The following is an 18,446-nucleotide window of genomic DNA, read 5'->3' on the forward strand; positions in this document are numbered from 1 at the left end:
GTGTCTGCGGACAGCGCTGGCTCCCGGCCTATAGAGTGAGATGAGCGCACAACCCTAGAGTCTGTCAAGACTGGCCCGTATGGGCAGGGGTACCTTTACCTTTACCTATAATGGTACAAGCTGTCTTCCTTAGCACTCAGCAAAAGCCAGGTTACTCTCCCAGTGCGGTGTAGTGGTTAAGAGCGGTAGACTCGTAATCTGGGGAACCGGGTTCGCGTCTCCGCTCCTCCACATGCAGCTGCTGGGTGACCTTGGGCTAGTCACACTTCTTTGAAGTCTCTCAGCCCCACTCACCTCACAGAGTGTTTGTTATGGGGGAGGAAGGGAAAGGAGATTGTTAGCCGCTTTGAGACTCCTTAAAGGGAGTGAAAGGCGGGATATCAAATCCAAACTCTTCTTCTCTTCTTCTTCTTCCCACAGCCGTTTCTGGTGCACTTGGTGCTATTCATGCATGCATGTTGTTTTTTTCTTCAACATTATAACGTCATCATCAAAATGCCATCCCATATCCTGCCCCGCCCCCTTTTCACGATAACAAACAACAAATAAATAGCATGGAACCTAATTTTCACAATGACAGTTGTCCATTCTGTCTAGATAGCTCAGTTGGTTAGAATGTGGTTCGATGCTGTGCAAAACATGCAGGAATAAGCAGCAATCCACAAGAAATTGCCACACGAAAGCACTCCGAATTTGGCTGTGTTCAGGTAGCACTCCATTCCATTTTCCTGACATTCTTACCTGATAATTTTTACATGTTTTGGGTGAACTTTCACACAAAGCAAAAGCCACCTCAGGCAATCTGACAGACTCTTGTAGAAGCTGAATATTCATTCCCATGTAAATTGTTTCCAGAAAAAAAAAAATCAGTTAGCAAACTGTTAATTCAGAAAATTGATGGAGTTTTGTGCTTCTATTCCACATGATGATATTTGGGGAGGTATACCGGCATATAGATCCTTCCTATCATTTCCAGATCCATCTTCAAGCCCTTTTTTCCCTTTTACCACCACGTTCACCAGGAAAACTTACTTTTAAACACCGAATCAGGAAGAAATTCTGGATGGGTGTATATTGTGAAATGGGGGCACCACAGGCATCCATGTTTTTTGCGAAGGCTACATGATGTCATTGGCATCAAAATGTCAGCCTGTATTCCCCCCTCCCTCCATTTAATCTGGATTTTCCCTTTGTTGGGGAAATAAACAATATGCTTTAAAAAACAACAACCTGTTGTCAGTGACCTGTGATATCTTGGCGACTCATTTGCAATATTAAGCCATTGTCTGGAAGTGCCCTTAGGTCAAATGAAGTGTGGCTTTTAGTTGATCTGAATACAGATTTTCTGTTTCATTTCCTGTGTGGAGTTTTGCTAATAGCATCTGTATGCTGTCTGACTGATAATATTTTATTATAAAAGCAAGCGATCGTAAAGTCACTTGTTTAATAAATTCATTACTTTAGATTTCAAGCAGATCAATGTTCAAATACTTCATTATCTTTTAATAGTCTGCTGCTGTTTCTCTCTCTCTCTCTCTCTCTCTCTCTCTCACACACACACACAGAGAGAGAGAGAGAGAGAGAGAGAGAGAGAGAGAGAGAGAGAATGAGAGATGGGGCAAAATTTATAACTACAGTGGTTTAGTAAATCAGAAATCTAATTTCAGTAGCAATGAACTGCTGCCACCTACAGGGAGCATGACTGAGGACGTATTTGTTATATTCAAATACTGATACACAAATCATTTTATGGTACCTCCAAAACTTAAAATTTGAGCAGCATGAACCCTGATGCTTTAATCCATAATTAGCCAGCTTTGGACATAAGGCAAAGCTTTTGCTTGTCAGAATTCCTACTGTAGCTTTCCATCAGTTATGCTAGAGTGATCAGATAGGCCAGTGGTTAGGCCAACTTTAATGAAAAGTGAATGCTGCATTTACATCTGTAGGTAAGGACAAGAAAGCTGTACGATGAAGACAGTTAACAGTGAAATAAAAAAGAAGGCATTTTCTAGGCAAGCATCTTCACCAATCTAAAAGGAGAGTGGGGGCATTAAACACTAAACTGTGGTGGTTATTTTGTGATCTAATTGTGGCAAGGAATGGAACTAAACACTAGATATAAAAGGGGCATATTTATGGTTCTCCTGAAAATGCACGATCATAGAAAAATGTGTCCCAATATCAATATGAATGCTTTTGTGCATTGGTCAGGTAAACAAACAAAAACACAATGTGAAAATATCTGTGGATTTCCCCAAAGCTATTGTTGTTGTTGTTGTTTAGTCGTTTAGTCGTGTCTGACTCTTTGTGACCCCATGGACCAGAGCATGTCATATAGTTCCCCAAAGCTATAAACAAATCAAAACAGAAAGCCAGGTGAAATTAGTTTCATAACTGGGGTTGTGATCCTGTGAGAACCACATGTGACTACAGATGCTCCTGCTTCTGGGTGTCTCTTGTAAAGCAGAAAGTGATAATTTCATGATAAACTAAGAAAGAAAGAAAGAAAGAAAGAAAGAGTTGGAATGAGCATTTTACAATTCAGTGTATGCTTCATTCTGTGGGGCAGTTTGCATCCTGTTTGGGATCAGGGCTTACAACCTCAAATCTGAGCCCACTAGTACCATAATAGTACAGTATGAGAAGGCCTCAGAGAGGTGATGAGAAAGTACAAAAGCTTCTTCCTTCCTTTCTATCCTCCTAAAACATTTCTCCTTCCCTCTTCAGATGCCAAAAAGCACCATAAAGCTCCTGTCCTAGACTGGCTGAAACTCTGAAGACTGAGCACTCTAAGGGACATGCAAGGCTGACCCACCAATGAGGCAAGGTGAGGCAACTGCCTCAGGTGGCAAGATCCATAGGCACAGCAGAACGTGATGTAGATCTTTAGGTATGCTGCCTGGTGCTGAACTGCATTTCTGTGGCTTTATATCATGCAGAGTTAAAACATGCAAGCAGAGAGGTGAGGTAATGATAATAACTAGGCCAGAGCTTTCTGAATTTTTCATGTCAGTGACACACTTTTAGACATGTATCATTGCATGACACAGTAATTCTGTCTTGCATCATTTCACAACACAGCAATTCCATTTTACTAGCAAACTGGAGGTTAAAGTAACCCTTTCCAGCCCCGGGAGGAGGATGGGGAGCGTTCGCGCGATACACCTGCAGCAGATAGTTTAGAAAGCTCTGAACTAGGCAATAATCATTTGAGGCATAGCAGCCTGCTATGTGGTATGTCACCCTAGGACAAGACCTTGATAGCAACCTTATGACCTGCCCTTGGCAACAGGTCAAAAAAAGCTTTCCCCTGTTGTTGATTTGCTGGTGCTGTTTGGCAGCTGTGTATTCCCTCTCCTCCCTGATTAGTCCTTACTCACTGCAGCTGGCTTCAGATTGAGACTGTAAGGGGGAAGCTAAGTAGCTTAATGTAAGGGGAGGAGGGGCTTCAACAAGCCTCCTGCTTCCTATTGGTGTGAAGAGCCAAGCAGAGCCAGCAGGTGGGGAGGAGAAGTTCTGCCGGGGCAATATCTAGCAATGCTAGGCAAATCAAGGAACCAATGGTTGACCCAAAAGGCAACTGAGGTCACATGGAAGCCAGGCTATTGGTCCATACACTTCTCCCTCTGATTGGCTCAGATACTGGACTCTCTCAGGTGCACCTGTGGATGAAAACTCCTGAGTCATCCCTTCTAACTTCCTGTGGTGATCACATCCTCCTCACAAACCCCTTGGTAGAGGAAGGCAAGGGCCCTACAATGTCTTCTTTTTTCTGTCTGCTGGGTGTTCTAGTCCTGCCTGTTCCCTGCACCCACCCTGTTTTCCTTTGGCATGAGTGCTGCTGCCCAGTCAGGCATACCTAAGGTGAGTGTGCAGCCTTAATTCTACTAGTCTTCATTGCTGGGTTCAAACCTGCCACAACTGTTTCCAATTCCTGTGCTCCAGCCTGTGAGCAGCTATGCTGTGGCTTCTCTTGTTGCCCATTACAATCTTTTTAACCATGACTGTTTTTAGACATGTTCAACTGTAATTGCTTTTAGGATGTTTTCATTTGTTTTAGAAGGGGTTTTTGTGTGTGTGCATCCTTTGTGTTCTTCACTTGTGCATCTGTTTGCCTCCCTGGGCTCCTTGGGGAGAAAAGGGTAACATATGTATTCAATAAGCAATACAATAATTATTACTCTTTTTCCTTTCTGACAAAAAAGGCCCCTTTGGCTCAGGTGGCATTTATTCCTTGCAAGGACTTGTCTTAGGATAGCCTAGATGTGCTGTATGCCACATAGTGCTCTCTCCCAAGTTATTTGGGTCCCATGTTGACCTATCCAGCTGTCCTTTCTTATGTGCTGGCCATTCAGAAGGGGATTGTTGGTTATTTGCAGCCACTATGTGAGAGGAGGTGTATGGCAAGGTTCAAAAGCATAGGTGCAGAGATCCCACTGTTTTCTGAGATCTTGCTGCCTCCTCCCTAGCAATTGCTGTTACAGAGGGTACTCTGGCATCCTTGTGTTGGGTTAGTTGTGTCTTGTGGTTGTGATGGTTGCTCCCTTATCACCCTGACTTCGTCCATGTATGACACACAAGAAGTTGCATTGACATGTGCTGGCAGTGTGGATGCAGATGGGAGTGGCTGGCAGAGTTGCTGTAGTTTTGGGCACTTCCGCATGACAGTTTATCACAGATTCAGTGGTGCTCATGTGTGAACGATTTGCGCAGCAGTCACATGATGTTGTCCCCTTCAAAATAAAAAGGTAAAGGTACCCCTGCCCGTACGGGCCAGTCTTGACAGACTCTGGGGTTGTGCGCCCATCTCACTTAAGAGGCCAGGGGCCAGCGCCACCCCACAATATTTTCCCACTAGGCCAGATTTACCGTTTCTGTGAAAAATCCATAAAGTTTTTGTTTAAATCCAGCAGATTAAATGGAGGGAAATATTGGGTGGCATTTTGACGAGGATGCTTTTTTTAAAAAGTCATGCGTAAAGGAGCACTGCGTTCTCAATAAACTGCCATGTGGAAGTGTCCTTGGAATGCTACTGTATTTTCCTCAACTTTGCTGCAAGGAGTGAACAGGATCCCAGTTGCACTGTGTTGCTGCTGACATGGTGAGATGATAGGATCAGTAAAGAGCAGGCATTCCCAAAATGTGGTCTGTGGACGACCAGTGGCCCACAAGTTTCTTTCAGGTGTGTCTGTGGATTTATGGTTGAAGATGGGAGGTGGCACATTCTTTGCATTAAATGTTCATGTTAATTTTTAAAATTTCATTTCATTTACTGTATTAGATTTCCCTGCCGCTTTTCACTCACATGAGTCACAAAGCAGCTTACGTACATATTTCATTGTTTACTGCATTTATGACTATTCAAATGGTAGCAAAATGCCATATATAATAAAAGAAGCAATAAAATGTAATTAAAAACTAGGCAGCATCTAGCATAGTGCATGGCAATGGCTGCAACATGCAGAAAAAGCACCAAGCTCCTCTGCAAATTTCCAGTGGTCTGTGGGTGAAAAAGTTTTGACAACTGCTGATAGAGGGCTCGTCCACATTTCCATTTGTCCGGTGCCTAGAAAGCCTGGGTTTCCCTCTTGCTCTGCTTCTTTCTCAGGGAAAACCTACTCTCTAGTGCTCAACCAGAGCAAACATCAATCTGGGAAAATCCCAAATAGCAGTTTGCACCAGTTGAGCACTACAGAGTAGTTTCCGCTCCCCAAGGGTGGGACAATAATAATAGTAATAATTTGTACCCCGCCCATCTGACTCTGTTTCCCCAGCCACTCTGGGCAGCTCCCAACAGAATATTAAAAACACAATGAAATATCAAACATTAAAAACTTCCCTAAACAGGCAGCGGGACCAAAGGAGTGTGGATGAGCCCATGTAGAGTAGGAAACGCTGATGTTAAGTCATTGTTAATGGGCTGCTGGCATAACAAGACCATAGGATTGGTACAGAGCAGGAAATGTGACTATCATACAATCTGTGTTTGGGTTGTTAACTAAAATGCACTGACCAGCTTCCTCAAACTGGCCACATATACTAGCAACAGGAAACACCTTTTGGTTAAATTTAAAGCCGGAGAAGAAGTTAATCTACATGACTAACAAAAAACAGTAAAAGTTGTCTATAGGCCAGAGAGAGCTTGAAAATGACCAGAATCTCAAATAGTGACCTTCAATATGTGGGTTCCTTTGACCCACAGGTGGGTCAAAGCTCAAGCAAAGGTGGGTGTCACCAACGTCATTATTTTCTTCTTGTTATGGTGCTGAAAGAGCAAATGGAGGATAATGATAAAGGGAGAAAGTTAGACTGGCAGAAAGAAAACAGACAGATAAGTTGGATGGTTGGAGTTCTGCAAATTTATTCTTCTGCAGCCAGGAAGAGGTTAAGATAAAGTTTATTGAAAGCTAGCACAAGAGTATTCACAACATACTTAAGTAAAACACTGTTAACAATGCTAACATTTACCTTCCATAACAAGCAGATATTTCCACACACAAATAGAAGCCACTCTGGGGACAGAAAAGCAGTAGCAGCTTGTAGTACCACAGAAACTGCTTCATGGCACAAGGGGCAGGGGACAATAATATACTATTTCTGGTTTTGGACAACTCTTGTAGAAGCTCAGCATAGCTGAACATAAGTATTTGTGTTCTGGACCCAGATCTTCCAGATTCTGATGTGGATTGTCCAAATGTTATCGGCAACTAAGATTGTTGGCTAAGAGCGATACATTTAAAAGTTATTTTTGATAATCCATTGTGGTGAATTAAACAGCTTCTTATTGTTAGGTTCTACATTAGTATAAGGATTCCGAATAATTATATCAAGAATTTGTACCCAAACCCGATAAAATAGAACAGTAGTGTTAATCTCACATTACTTTTGGGATCAATACCAATTGGAGTGGAGGGGCAGAATACCTTTCAGGTTTGGGACCTTAAACTTAAAGAGGACCTCAAATTTGATATTTTGACTTTTGATAAGCTTTGCAATTTGCTTTTATGTGATTTGACCAAAATGTGGCATATTTTCTCAGCTTAAAGCTGCAAATCTAAGCAATTAAGAGAAGTAATTTGGTAAAAATTTTTTTGTTTTTTGTTAACTGTTATAGATGCCATCATATCAAAGAGTTCAAAATGTTCATAAATATTATTAAAATATTTCTGTTTTGATGGCACAAGATTAGATCATGGTGAGTAGGTACTCTCAGACCAGCTGAATATGTAAACAAAACACTCTGTTTTATGTCTTATTTTTGTTTTCACATATCACCATTTTTATTTTTCTTATGGCTAGCGGTCTGAAAGGCTGGAAGTGGCCCCCTCTGAGAAGTGGCCTATATAGGAGCTTAGGTGGACATGCCTTGATTATCTTAATTGAGGGTTGAGGTCTACATTCCCTTCTGGGCAATGTTCTGGGGGCTATGTACCCTTGGTGGGCGGGGCCAGAGGCAAAATTGGGCAGAGCAACGAGTGCACATTCTACCTTTCAAACAGTAGGTTAGCTCCTAAGCATAACACACACATCCAGCCTCCATCTGAGCAAGCAAGAGGCATTGTCAGAGTTCAAGAACCCATTCCAGACAGGTGGAAATACTCCAGGAAGGTGCCAGGAGGGCTGGTTAAGAAACATGGCTTGGAGAGACTCTCAAGGCTGGGGCACCACATCTGGCCCCTAGGCGAGAGGTCCCTATTCCTGGCTTAGTGCCCCCAATTGAGTTTATAAGATGACTTGAGATTTACTGTAAATCAGTGGCTTCAAATGTTACCTAAGCGCTACACTGCCTAATAGACTGTTCACTCTGTGTAATAATGTATCTTCTGGTTTCTCAAGGATATGTATATACAAGAATAATAAATAGTGGCTTCAGAAGCTTATAGCTACAGCCTTTCTGTTCTATTTATCTTTCCCACCTCAGATGTTTAAGAGTATATACAAATCTGCCACAATCTCCTAGCATATCCCAACATTTAGTATCTAAAAAGTTCAGTTGACAAACTAGGCTTCCTTTGCAGCACTTGTCTCAAATAAGCTAAGCTTCCTATATTCCAGCAGCAGGTGTTGAATGTTCCATGAGCTGCTGCTATTCCTTCAAATGTTTTAAAATTTCGTCCGGTGCAAAGGCTGAGATTGAGCCTGATTCTGTTCATTCAGTTCAGTGTGGCTTTAACCTACAGAACGTTTTTGTAGAATGTGACCAAGCTATACCATCTCTTTAAAAAGCTTGTTATAGCTCAAGTCATGGTTTGCTGCTAGTGAATTTCTCAAGCACTGCCAGAAATACCACTGAGACTGAGGATTAGTTGGCCATTCAAGGACGGACCTGTTACACAATCTTTTCCTGAGGCGGAGATACTTTGAGGTTTGCAAAACCTTTTCAAGGAACACCAGGATGATTACATCTGCTTTTTCATCCACGAGGCGCTGGTGTGCCAAGTAAAAGGTTGTCTTGAAGTTGCCGCTCGAGATATACCTGTTTGTTAGCACAAATATAGTTTTTCTGCTCTCTTGTATACTCTCAGAAAGGTTTTCCAGGACCGGCTGCCCTGGTAGCCAATCTCTGTCTTCCAAACATAGCTTGAATCGTTTCTCTTTGCCATCTTCTAGCTTTTCAAGTAATTCCTTTAGGACCCACTCATTTACAGCTGCATCTTTCTTATCGTAAGCAATGAAAGCATCATAAATAGCTTTGGACGAAGAGAGGCGTTTATATCCTTTCAAACTGGCAGTGCAGAAATGATAGATGTACCACACATCCCAGAAATACAAGTGGCTGATTACTGTGACCAGCATCAGAGACATGATGACTGAGACAGTCATTAAGTACAGGATTGAAGAATAGTTCAGCTCGCAGGCATTCTGATCCAAGAAAACCACACTTTTACCTCTCCATGCACCTGGGCCTGCACATTTCACATCAGTTGCCAGTAAAGGAATAGTCACATTTGTCTGGTTGACCCATGAGACAAACCACACAAGGTCACAGTCGCATCGGAAAGGATTGCCGTGTAAAACTAATGTGTCTAGTTTGTCAATAACATTCTTGGGGAAGCTGAAATTACTAAGTGTTTTGATTTTGTTAGAACTGAGATCTAGATGTTTCAGCTGGTAGGCACCTTGGAGAAAGTTTTTTGTCAGTTTTCTAATCCTGTTGTTTTGCATGTTGAGGGTTTCCAGGCCCCTGGAGCAGTTGGAGAGCTCATGGGGGACTGTACTCAACTGGTTGTCGCTAAGATCCAAGGTTTTTAGGTTTTCCAGAAGGTGAAGGTTTGCCCAATTAAAACTCTTCATTTTGTTACGTGCCAATATGAACACTTCGAGCTTGGAAGGCAAGTTCTCAAAAACGCCTGAAGGCAAAAAGGTTAGAGAGTTTTCAGAAATGTCAAGAGTCTTTAGGTTGGTCAGGTCCTTGAACAAGGACAAGAATTCTTTATTCCCATCCTGCCATAAAACATTTAAGCGATTCTTTCTAAATTCCAGAGTTTTGAGTGAACTGCTTGCCATCCCTTTATCAGTGGATGTAGAAATCTCATTCCCATTCATGAACAACGTTTTGAGATTAATAAGATTACCAATGAAGCCCAACATGTGAGTGATGCCTTCTGCCTTAAAATAGTAACTATTATCACTGAGGTCGAGAACTTCTAGTTCTTCCAGCTCTTTAAAGGCATTTGAATTTAGCAAGTCAATCCGGTTGTTAGAAAAATCCAGATATTTCAAGTTGGAAAGATATTTGAATTCAGTTCCATTGAGAGTTTGGCTCATAGCATTAGCAGACAAGTTGAGGCACTTGAGGAAAGTGAGGTCCTTGAAATCAGAGGGCTTGATAAAAAACATGTTGTTTCTGCTCAAATCCAGCATTGCTCCATAGCTGCTGCAAGAAGTGTCACCGGCAAAAGGCAATGGATAAGCAGCCTCTCTGTCTTTGCACTTGCAACTTCGGCCATACTCATCATATCTGAAGTAATGCATATCTTTCAGCACAACACCATTACTTTCAATTAATGAATGCTTTGGAAGAGAGTTTAAATTACCACTGGATCCACTTGAAATGAGAGATATTTTATTGAAGGAAAGATTTATAACTTTAAGAGCTGGGAAGCTTTTGAACTTAGACACATCAACATTCCTGATGAAATTAGTCCCAAAATCCAGCACACTAAGATTTTGTAGAGGAATCAAATTTTGTAAAGTATGGTTATCCAGTTCCCAGAAAATGAAACCCCTCAAACCTAAGAATTGCAGATTGGTAAGAGTAGAAAACATCTTTGGTAGCTTCAGATATTGGGAATATGACCCCAGATCAAAATTGAAAGACAAATCCAAGCTTACAAGGTTAGGAAGAGACTTCAGAAAGTCGGCACGCTCAATTTCTTTAGCCAAATAATTCTGTGAGAGATCGAGCACTTTAAGTTTCATAGTATTCTTAAACCACTTTGGATCCACTCTGCGAAGGGAAGTGCTGTGCAGCCGCAGTACTTCCAGTTGTGTTAAGGAGTCGAAAGCACTGGAATGGATAAAAATACTTGCCTGACCTTTGCATTCCACACAGTGATAGGGGGCATTGTGACAGCGAGGGCAGTTGCCACTTAAGTCCAGGATTTTCAAATTATGAAGGTTGGCTAAATCATCCCCACTAATATTCCGAATTATGTTATTGTAAAGGTAAAGTTCCATTAAGGAGGATGGCAGATTCTGTGGGACTTTTGATATGTTATTAGCTTTTAAGGATAACACAGTTAACTTCCCAAGGGCCTGAAATGCTGTTTCATCAATGCTATAGGAAACATTGCAAGGATTGCGGTAATAGCAGTTCTGACCAAGGAAGAGACTTTCTAGGTTACTAAGTCCTGACAAATTATTGAGGCTAAAAATGTGGTTTGCTTCAAGACTTAGAAGACGCAAATTTGAAGGCAGATCCAGAGGGATGGCGGAGAGTTGATTTCCATCTAAATACAGTGATTTTAGTTTGTGGAGTTTGGCAAAACTGCCAGGTTTGATTTGGGGAATCGTGGTACACACCTTGTCTTTTGGCCCCAACATAGTAGGCACACAATTGCACCTGAAATCAATTTCCAGAAGATTCTTGAGGTTGTTAAAATAGCTTTGGGCAATCCTTGGGATGTGGTTAATGGCGAGTGTCAGGTTAGTAATGTTGGCAGACATTTCTTCTGGGAATGTTGGGAATGTTATGAGGCCACGCTCAGTGCAATTTGCTAGCAAATATTCGCTACCAGCAACCATATCACAAAGCAAGGTTTTGGGGAATTGTGTTGCTGGAACTATCCTTGGAAACAGGAACATAATGAACATAATGGAGAAAAGCAAACTGGCTGTTTGCTGTAGGTGATTTGCCTAGACAGAAGGGAAAATGAAGTCACAACAAACTCGGCTTAAAAGGCTTCTTTTAGACATTTCAATATTGGTAGCAAAAGCAACAGCAAGTTTTGTAGCACCGTAAAGACACATACCAAAACAATGTAGATTGCAGGCTCCTGCTGTGTGTGAGGCTGTGCATAAACTTTATAAATAAAGTTCAGATAATTTCTACAGGATGCACATACCATAGTGGACAGAGATCAGATTTCCACTCCTCTCTCATCGTACTAGAAACTATGGCTACCCAGAGAAACAAAATGGTGGGAAATTTGAGCCAGACAAGAAAAGCACTTTCCCACACTTGTTTCTCCATTCACTTATAAAGCAAGAGGTTTTGGTTTTTTAATAGAAAGGAATACACAGGGAAGCAAAGCCAGCCCTTCCTCTTGCCTTATGTCACGGCACTTGGTTAATATTATGTAGTTCTTCTGCAGCCTGGCTTCAACTGGAAGTGATGAGTCAAGCAGAGAACTGGTTGGTGCTATGGAGTACACAAGGCAAAGCATGGGAGAGGCTGGTTTCACTCCCATTTCAGTCCTTTTTTTGTGCAGACAGAGCAAACTCCTGCCTAAAATGCATGCAGTTGCCCTGTAACATCTAGTCTGGACCCTCAGTGCCGTTGTCAATGTAATGGTGGAGAGGAGCATTCTCTCATTTCAAAATTATTAATTGCAGCTGCTTCCCCGTGTCTCAGAGTAGTCAACAAAGTGTTGAAACTAACTAGTGTGATCCCTTTTGCGTCTGGGGAGGGAAAATCATTTTGCTGAACAGCAGGCTATATGAGAGGGAGGGAGAGCTTGCATGTTTTCTGTTTCAAGAGCTACTTGTGGTTTTACAAAATCTAAAACACAGTTTTGAGACATTAGGAGAGAGTATGTTAGGAGAGAGATGCTATCCAGTCACTGGTCACGACAATCACACCAAAATGCACACATCTGTTGCACGTGCAGAGCTCTGAGGTGCAACTTGGAAAAAAAATAATTGCATGTGGTCAAAAAAAGAGAAAGGGTTTACCTACTCTTCAAGGTCTACCTTTTCTTTAATAAAACCCTAGTGGTCCACTTTTAGCTTCTAAAACCAAGAGAACATAGAACTATCTGTGCTGGATTTGAACTAGATTTTAGATATGTATTTTTTTAATTAAAAAAATAGTTGTATATGTCTTTTTTGTTTTTAAATTGATTTATATATGTAATTGTTTCAATCATATTTTAAATCATTTTGAGATGCTTCATAGGAAGCAAGTCATAAATGAAATAATAAAATGAGAATATGTTCAGATAAAATGCCTAAACCACAGTATGTTAGCTCTGCTCTCCTTTCTTCTCTCTTCCTTTGATGGTGCTGTAAGGAGGAGATCGGAAGTACCTGCCTCCATTTCAGTGAACTGCAGTTTGTCCTTGGCTCAGTTCATAGGCAACACTGAGCCAAACCATTGCTTAGTGAGGATGCATGAGTGTGCAGGCTCACAGATTGGATACTGCAGCCATTTCGCTCTCCCAGCCCTACTGCTGCTGCACTGGAATGAGCTAAGCCATTGTGCAGTGTGTCATCTGACTCTCTCCCAGACAAACCATAAGGAGTAAGCCATAGAACAAACATTGGCTGCAGCTTGTTTGCCTGGGATGAGTCTGTGTGTCAGATGGCAGGTTAAGCCAACCCATGGTTTAGTTCAGGTCCAGGACCAGAGAAGGAGCAAAGCGGTCACAGTTTCCTTGCTGGGGACAAGTACATCTGGGTAAAGCCATAATTTGGCTCACAGTTATGGGTGAACTGGGTCAATATGTTTCAACCAAGAACTGCAGTTTGTTTTAACTATGGCGTATTCCAGAAGTGGGGCAGCTTTGTAGCCCAGGGTGGCAAGTTTCAAAAGCCCACTGCAAGCAATAAGTTCAGATGTTTGGCAAGGATGAAGAGAGAGAGAGAGAGAGAGAGAGAGAGAGAGAGAGAGAGAGAATGAATGAGGTGGCAGAAAGAGAGAGAGAATGGATGGCCATGGTTCTTTTTAGCTCTGGATTCTGCCATGTGGCCCCTGACGGATTATCTCTCACCCACCTTGACAGAATAAAGGCTGTCCACCCTGGTTTATTTAGACAAGCCAGAATTGTAAACTATAGTTTAATTTTGTATTATCTGGACAAACCGTTGCTTAAATTCACAATAGTTTGTCCTAATTTGGGCATAACACATTGGAGATGGAGGGAAATGCTTTGCCCTTAATAGTGATCTTGGGTATATGGCAACATTCCATAAGTAACACCAAACCATGTTGCTTTTTCTCTTTAAATCTGTGTTTTTAGTGAGGTTGCTGCTCACATGATTTACCTTTGATTTAAGCACCTGCCCTTGCTGTCTTTATTTGGATAACAGCCCTTTGATTTTGATTTTGGGATTTTATACAGTAGTTGAATATTAATAACTAATCTTGCAGTTCAGCCTGCTCCTCTAATTAGAGTTGCAAAGAGCCCAGAACAACACTATGAAACATAATTAACTGCACAGGGAGGGAAATGTGGATTAGTAGATGTGAATGCTCAGTTAAGCAGCTTGTCATGTCAGAAGGCAGGTGCTTACCTGGATTCCCAGAGGTGTGCACAAGTATTTCCCCTCTCTTTTCATGGTGTGATCAGTTTCTTGCAATGAAGAACTACCTGTTAAACTGAGGAGGCAGCAGGAGAGTGCATTTTAGAAATAAAATGGAATATGGAATAAATATGGAATTGTTTCTGTGGTAGAATCATAGAACTGTAGAGTTGGGTGGAATCTACACACACATATATAAAAAAACACGATGTGAAAACGTGTTTTTTTAAAAAAAGTTTTGAAAAATACATTGAATTTTGCATAGCTCACTGTCACCATCTAGTGTCACATTTGTATATTGCACTTTACAGCACATTTAAAGCATTTTATTTGCAGCTGTGTAGCTGAGTCCTTGGAAAGGTCCACAAGGATCGTCTAGTTCAACCCCCTGTGATGCAGGATCCTTTTGCCCAACACGGGGCTTGAGCCCACAACTCTGATATTAGGCTGAGTCAAGACAGAAGCACTTTCCTCACTTTCAGGAATCACTGAATGAGATAACAAGTGATGTTTACGATTCGTCACAACTTCTATTATAATGTTTATAATTGTATTTTGACAGTTTGGAAAAATAAATAAATGCAGGGGCCCTGAAAGTGAGGAGACAGACACCCCCTTAATTTTTTTTTTCAAACAAAATTAGCAACTGCCATTAACAGTGACTTGGCCTGCAGCCGTTAGCAGATGATAATGCATGTCTCCATGCAGTAAGAAGCTTTGCCTGTTACTGTTCTACAAAGCAAAGTCTTTGGTAAAAGTGCAAGAGCAGGCAAAGCTGTGCTGCTGCTTTCTCATCCAATTAAAACTAAGTAGAGATGTGTGGAGCAAGTGGAAGCCTAATGGGAGCATGAGGTGGAGCTGCAAAAATAAGGAACGGCAGAAGTGAAAAGCCATACAGAGGGGCAAGGGAGAAGGAGCTGAATTTTCATGTATCAAATCATTGGGCTCCAGATGTGTTGGATTCCAGCTCCTATCACCCCCAGCCGACTGGTGAGGGCTGCTCTAACCTCTGTATGCTTGACTTAGCCAGAGCCAGTCCAACTTTTGCAGTTGGGAACTCCCCCATAGAAGCAGCTAAAGTTAGTTTTCACATCTGCATTGGTTCTTCTAGGGCAGGAATGGAGAACCTGAGGTGCTTCTCATGTTGCTGAGCTCCAGTTGCCTCAAACCCAGCCAGATGGCCCAGTAGTCAGGGATGATGGATGAACCTAAAGACATAATAAAAAAATTCCTTCCAGTAGCACCTTAGAGACCCACTAAGTTTGCTATTGCTATGAGCTTTTGTGTGCATGCACACTTCTTCAGATATCACATGAAAGCTCATAGCAATAACAAACATAGTTGGTCTCTAAAGTGCTACTGGAAGGATTTTTTTTTATTTTGTTTCGACTACGGCAGACCAGCACGGCTACCTACCTGTACTAAAGACATAAGAAGAGCCTGCTAGATCAGACCAATGGCCCATCTAGTCCATCATTCTGCACTCACAGTGGCCAACCAGATGCGACTGGCTCCTCATCCCTGTAGTAGGGTGATTTTATTGCCCCTTCCATTTTATAATAGAAGCAGCCATGTCAGTAAGATAAAGCCAGCTGCAGCGACAATATTTTGTAGACCAGGCATTGGCCCTCCAGATGTTTTGGGACTACAACTCCCATCATCCCTGACCACTGGTCCTGTTAGCTTGGGATGGAAGTTGTAGTCCCAAAACATCTGGAGGGCTGAGTTTGCCTGTGCCTATTGTAGACCATCAAACTAGCAAAGTTTTGGGCTTAGAGACCAATCCAACAGGTCTGTTTTCTTGCAAGGTTTGTATCTGTCTCACTCTTTTTACCTAGTTCCAGCTGACTGAGTCACTAGTTATAATAAAGCCACACAACACTAACAACTCATCACTTGACCCCTTTTGGTATCTAGGTGAGACTAAGGCTGTTATCCTCATTTACTACGGAGTTCAAAAGTATGTCACTTTTCTCCAGAGATAAATGTGAGGTTTAGCCTCTGAAGTTTTCTGGTCCCTAAACATTGGGTTGGAGAGTCATTTTTCCCAAACCAACTAACCTATATGTTAACTTCCTGTTTTAAAGATCAATAGTACTCATTATATGTTTATAAAATACACACCCTAACAGAACATAGCAGATGGGAATGGAGACAAATACAGAAGAAAAGGATACAATTCTCAAAAATACTTATTGCACTCAAGAGTTGCTTCCAGATACAAATGCTTTCAAGAATACAGTTAAAAATTGAACTTACCATTCTATGAAGGATTTTGAAGAGTGCTGTGTTAGATGGAGAGAACAATGAAATAAGCTCTTTCAACTTCAGGTCAGGTACAATATACAGGGAGAGAGCACGAGAATTCACCAATCGAATGATTCTGTCACCTACTTGGGTACTTTTTTCGTTTCTCACCAGGAGACAACTTGCTAAATTAATAGTATGTGAGGCAGCTGTCACCAATGCTCACTTCCTCAAAGGTAAAAATAGTGTGGGGAATTGGGTTTTTTTTTTTGTTTGGGTTTTTTGGTTCTTAAAAAAAATATATCCTACACTGTCTTCAAAGCATGAACCTGCCATTGCAATGAAAGTGTACCTGGGCTGTGCTGCTTCAGAATGCAGGTTGAGACGAGGCTCAAACGTTCTTCCATATGTAAGAATAATAAATAATAAAAATAATAAAAACTCCCCAGCATGGGAGGGAAATGGATAGTCTAGAACCGTCCCCACTGACATCTAGATCATAACTGCATTGTGCTGAGTGAGGAGCATACAGTTCTACATCCCCCCCCCCCCATGTACAGGCTGAAGTGGTACAACCCAGACACAGGTTTATGATTTCACTGAGATCTAGGCCAAAGGGTTTTTTTTGCCTGCTTATAAAACATAGGTAATATGAATATAAATCGTACTGAGAGGTGTTCAGCTGCTAACTTTTATTCTGAGTAGATCCAAGTTAATGTATGTGGCTTAAGTTAGGTCCCTTAATTTCAGTGGAACTACTCTAAGTAAGAAGACCGAAGTGCCTGGCGTGCTCTGGTCCATGGGGTCACGAAGAGTCGGACACGACTAAACGACTAAACAACAACACTCTGAGTAAGATTTAGTTGATGAATAATCTCCGCTGTGTCATATGGTTGAAAAATGATAACTTCAGAGCCGATTCAGATTCCTCAATTACTTCAGATAACTTCAGATTCAGAGCAATTAGCCTAGGCAAATTTTATACAAAACGATGTGTAACTGGATGACCGATCCATCTTGCCCCCTAATCCTTTTGTCCCTGAATCAAGCATCAAAGTAGTATTTCAATGCTTGTGGATAAAATCTGTGCTATTGGATTTTGGCCAGTCTTTGATACTGCCAATCACTAACAACAACAACAACAACAACAAAACAACAACAATAATAATAATAGTAATTTATTAATAATAACAACAATCCCACCCAAACCTAGGGAGATCTCAACTGTCAAGTCTTCTTTCCTTTCACATGCTTTCCAATATTTTATTCCTCCCCTTCCCCCCTCCTGTGTTTAGAGCAGCTAGCAAGCATCGTTACAGTTTCAGTTCTCCGTGAAATGAAACTTAAGTTGTAGAGACATTTACAAGCTAGGCTTTCTTTCCATGTGATAGTCATGCAGGTGTGACACCTCTTGTATGAAAAACCTGTAAATGGTGTTTCTTACATAATCATGTGCTGACTTGAGGAGGAATACAGTGGACATCAATAATAGATCATCTTAAGAAGCCTGTATTTATGATACTGAGGAAATACTCCATTAAAGGCAAAACTTTCTCTATAGACCACAGGTCTGAATTGCAACAACTGTCTAAGTTCTGAGGCTGGGAGAAGGGCAGCCTTCTGAGATAATACCTATGAAATAAATAATGGTGACGAAATTATATCCCACCCCTCTTCCCAAAGAAGCCCAGGGCAACAAACAGTGCTGCTACTTCTTCCTGGCACCATTTTTCTTCTTCAGCCATTCTTAGTCCTTATCTGCCCACTTTGCCACTTAATCTGCCAGCAGTGGGAGGGGCTAGAGCTAAAACTAGGCTTGCTAGTTGCAAAGGGCTTTTGATAATTGGCTGACAGCGGAATGCAGACCATAGTTAAAACGAGCAGTAACTCCAAGTTCAAACTTACTGAGATGGTTTGTGCACAGTGCGAAATCAAACTATAGCCTGGTGTGAGCGTACAAGTGTGCTGACCCCAGCAGATTTCTTTCAGAAATAGCTTTTATTAAAGATTTTCTAGGGTTACAAAAGTACGTGCATTGCCTCTGTTTTCAGGCCATAGGGTCTTTTCTACAGATTCAGTGTGAGACGTGAAAATTGTATACATTATAAGGTTGGGGAAGAAGAAAAGTAGGGAGAGAGGGCAGTGGTAAACTTAAATTCTTTTAGTACTTAGTGTATGTGTGCGGTATTCCTCCCCCCCCCCCCCAGTATCACTTGGGTAGGTTTTCTTTC

The 18,446-nt window shown here is 41.6% G+C and overlaps 1 protein-coding gene across 1 annotated transcript; it reads right to left on the bottom strand.

The window, feature by feature from the left end:
• Window positions 1–6,389: 6,389 nt before the first annotated feature.
• On the bottom strand, window positions 6,390–16,362 carry LOC307214073 (toll-like receptor 7). The gene is made up of 3 exons (XM_079972513.1): window positions 16,228–16,362; window positions 13,960–14,044; window positions 6,390–11,361 (listed from the first exon to the last, which is right to left on the bottom strand). Exons 2-3 carry the CDS (start codon window positions 14,002–14,004, stop codon window positions 8,209–8,211), a joined length of 3,198 nt encoding a protein of 1,065 aa, XP_079828639.1. The 5' UTR covers window positions 14,005–14,044; window positions 16,228–16,362; the 3' UTR covers window positions 6,390–8,208.
• Window positions 16,363–18,446: the final 2,084 nt, after the last annotated feature.

This window comes from Podarcis cretensis (genome assembly GCF_951804945.1).
Source record: "Podarcis cretensis genome assembly, chromosome: 4".
Taxonomy (NCBI): domain Eukaryota; kingdom Metazoa; phylum Chordata; class Lepidosauria; order Squamata; family Lacertidae; genus Podarcis; species Podarcis cretensis.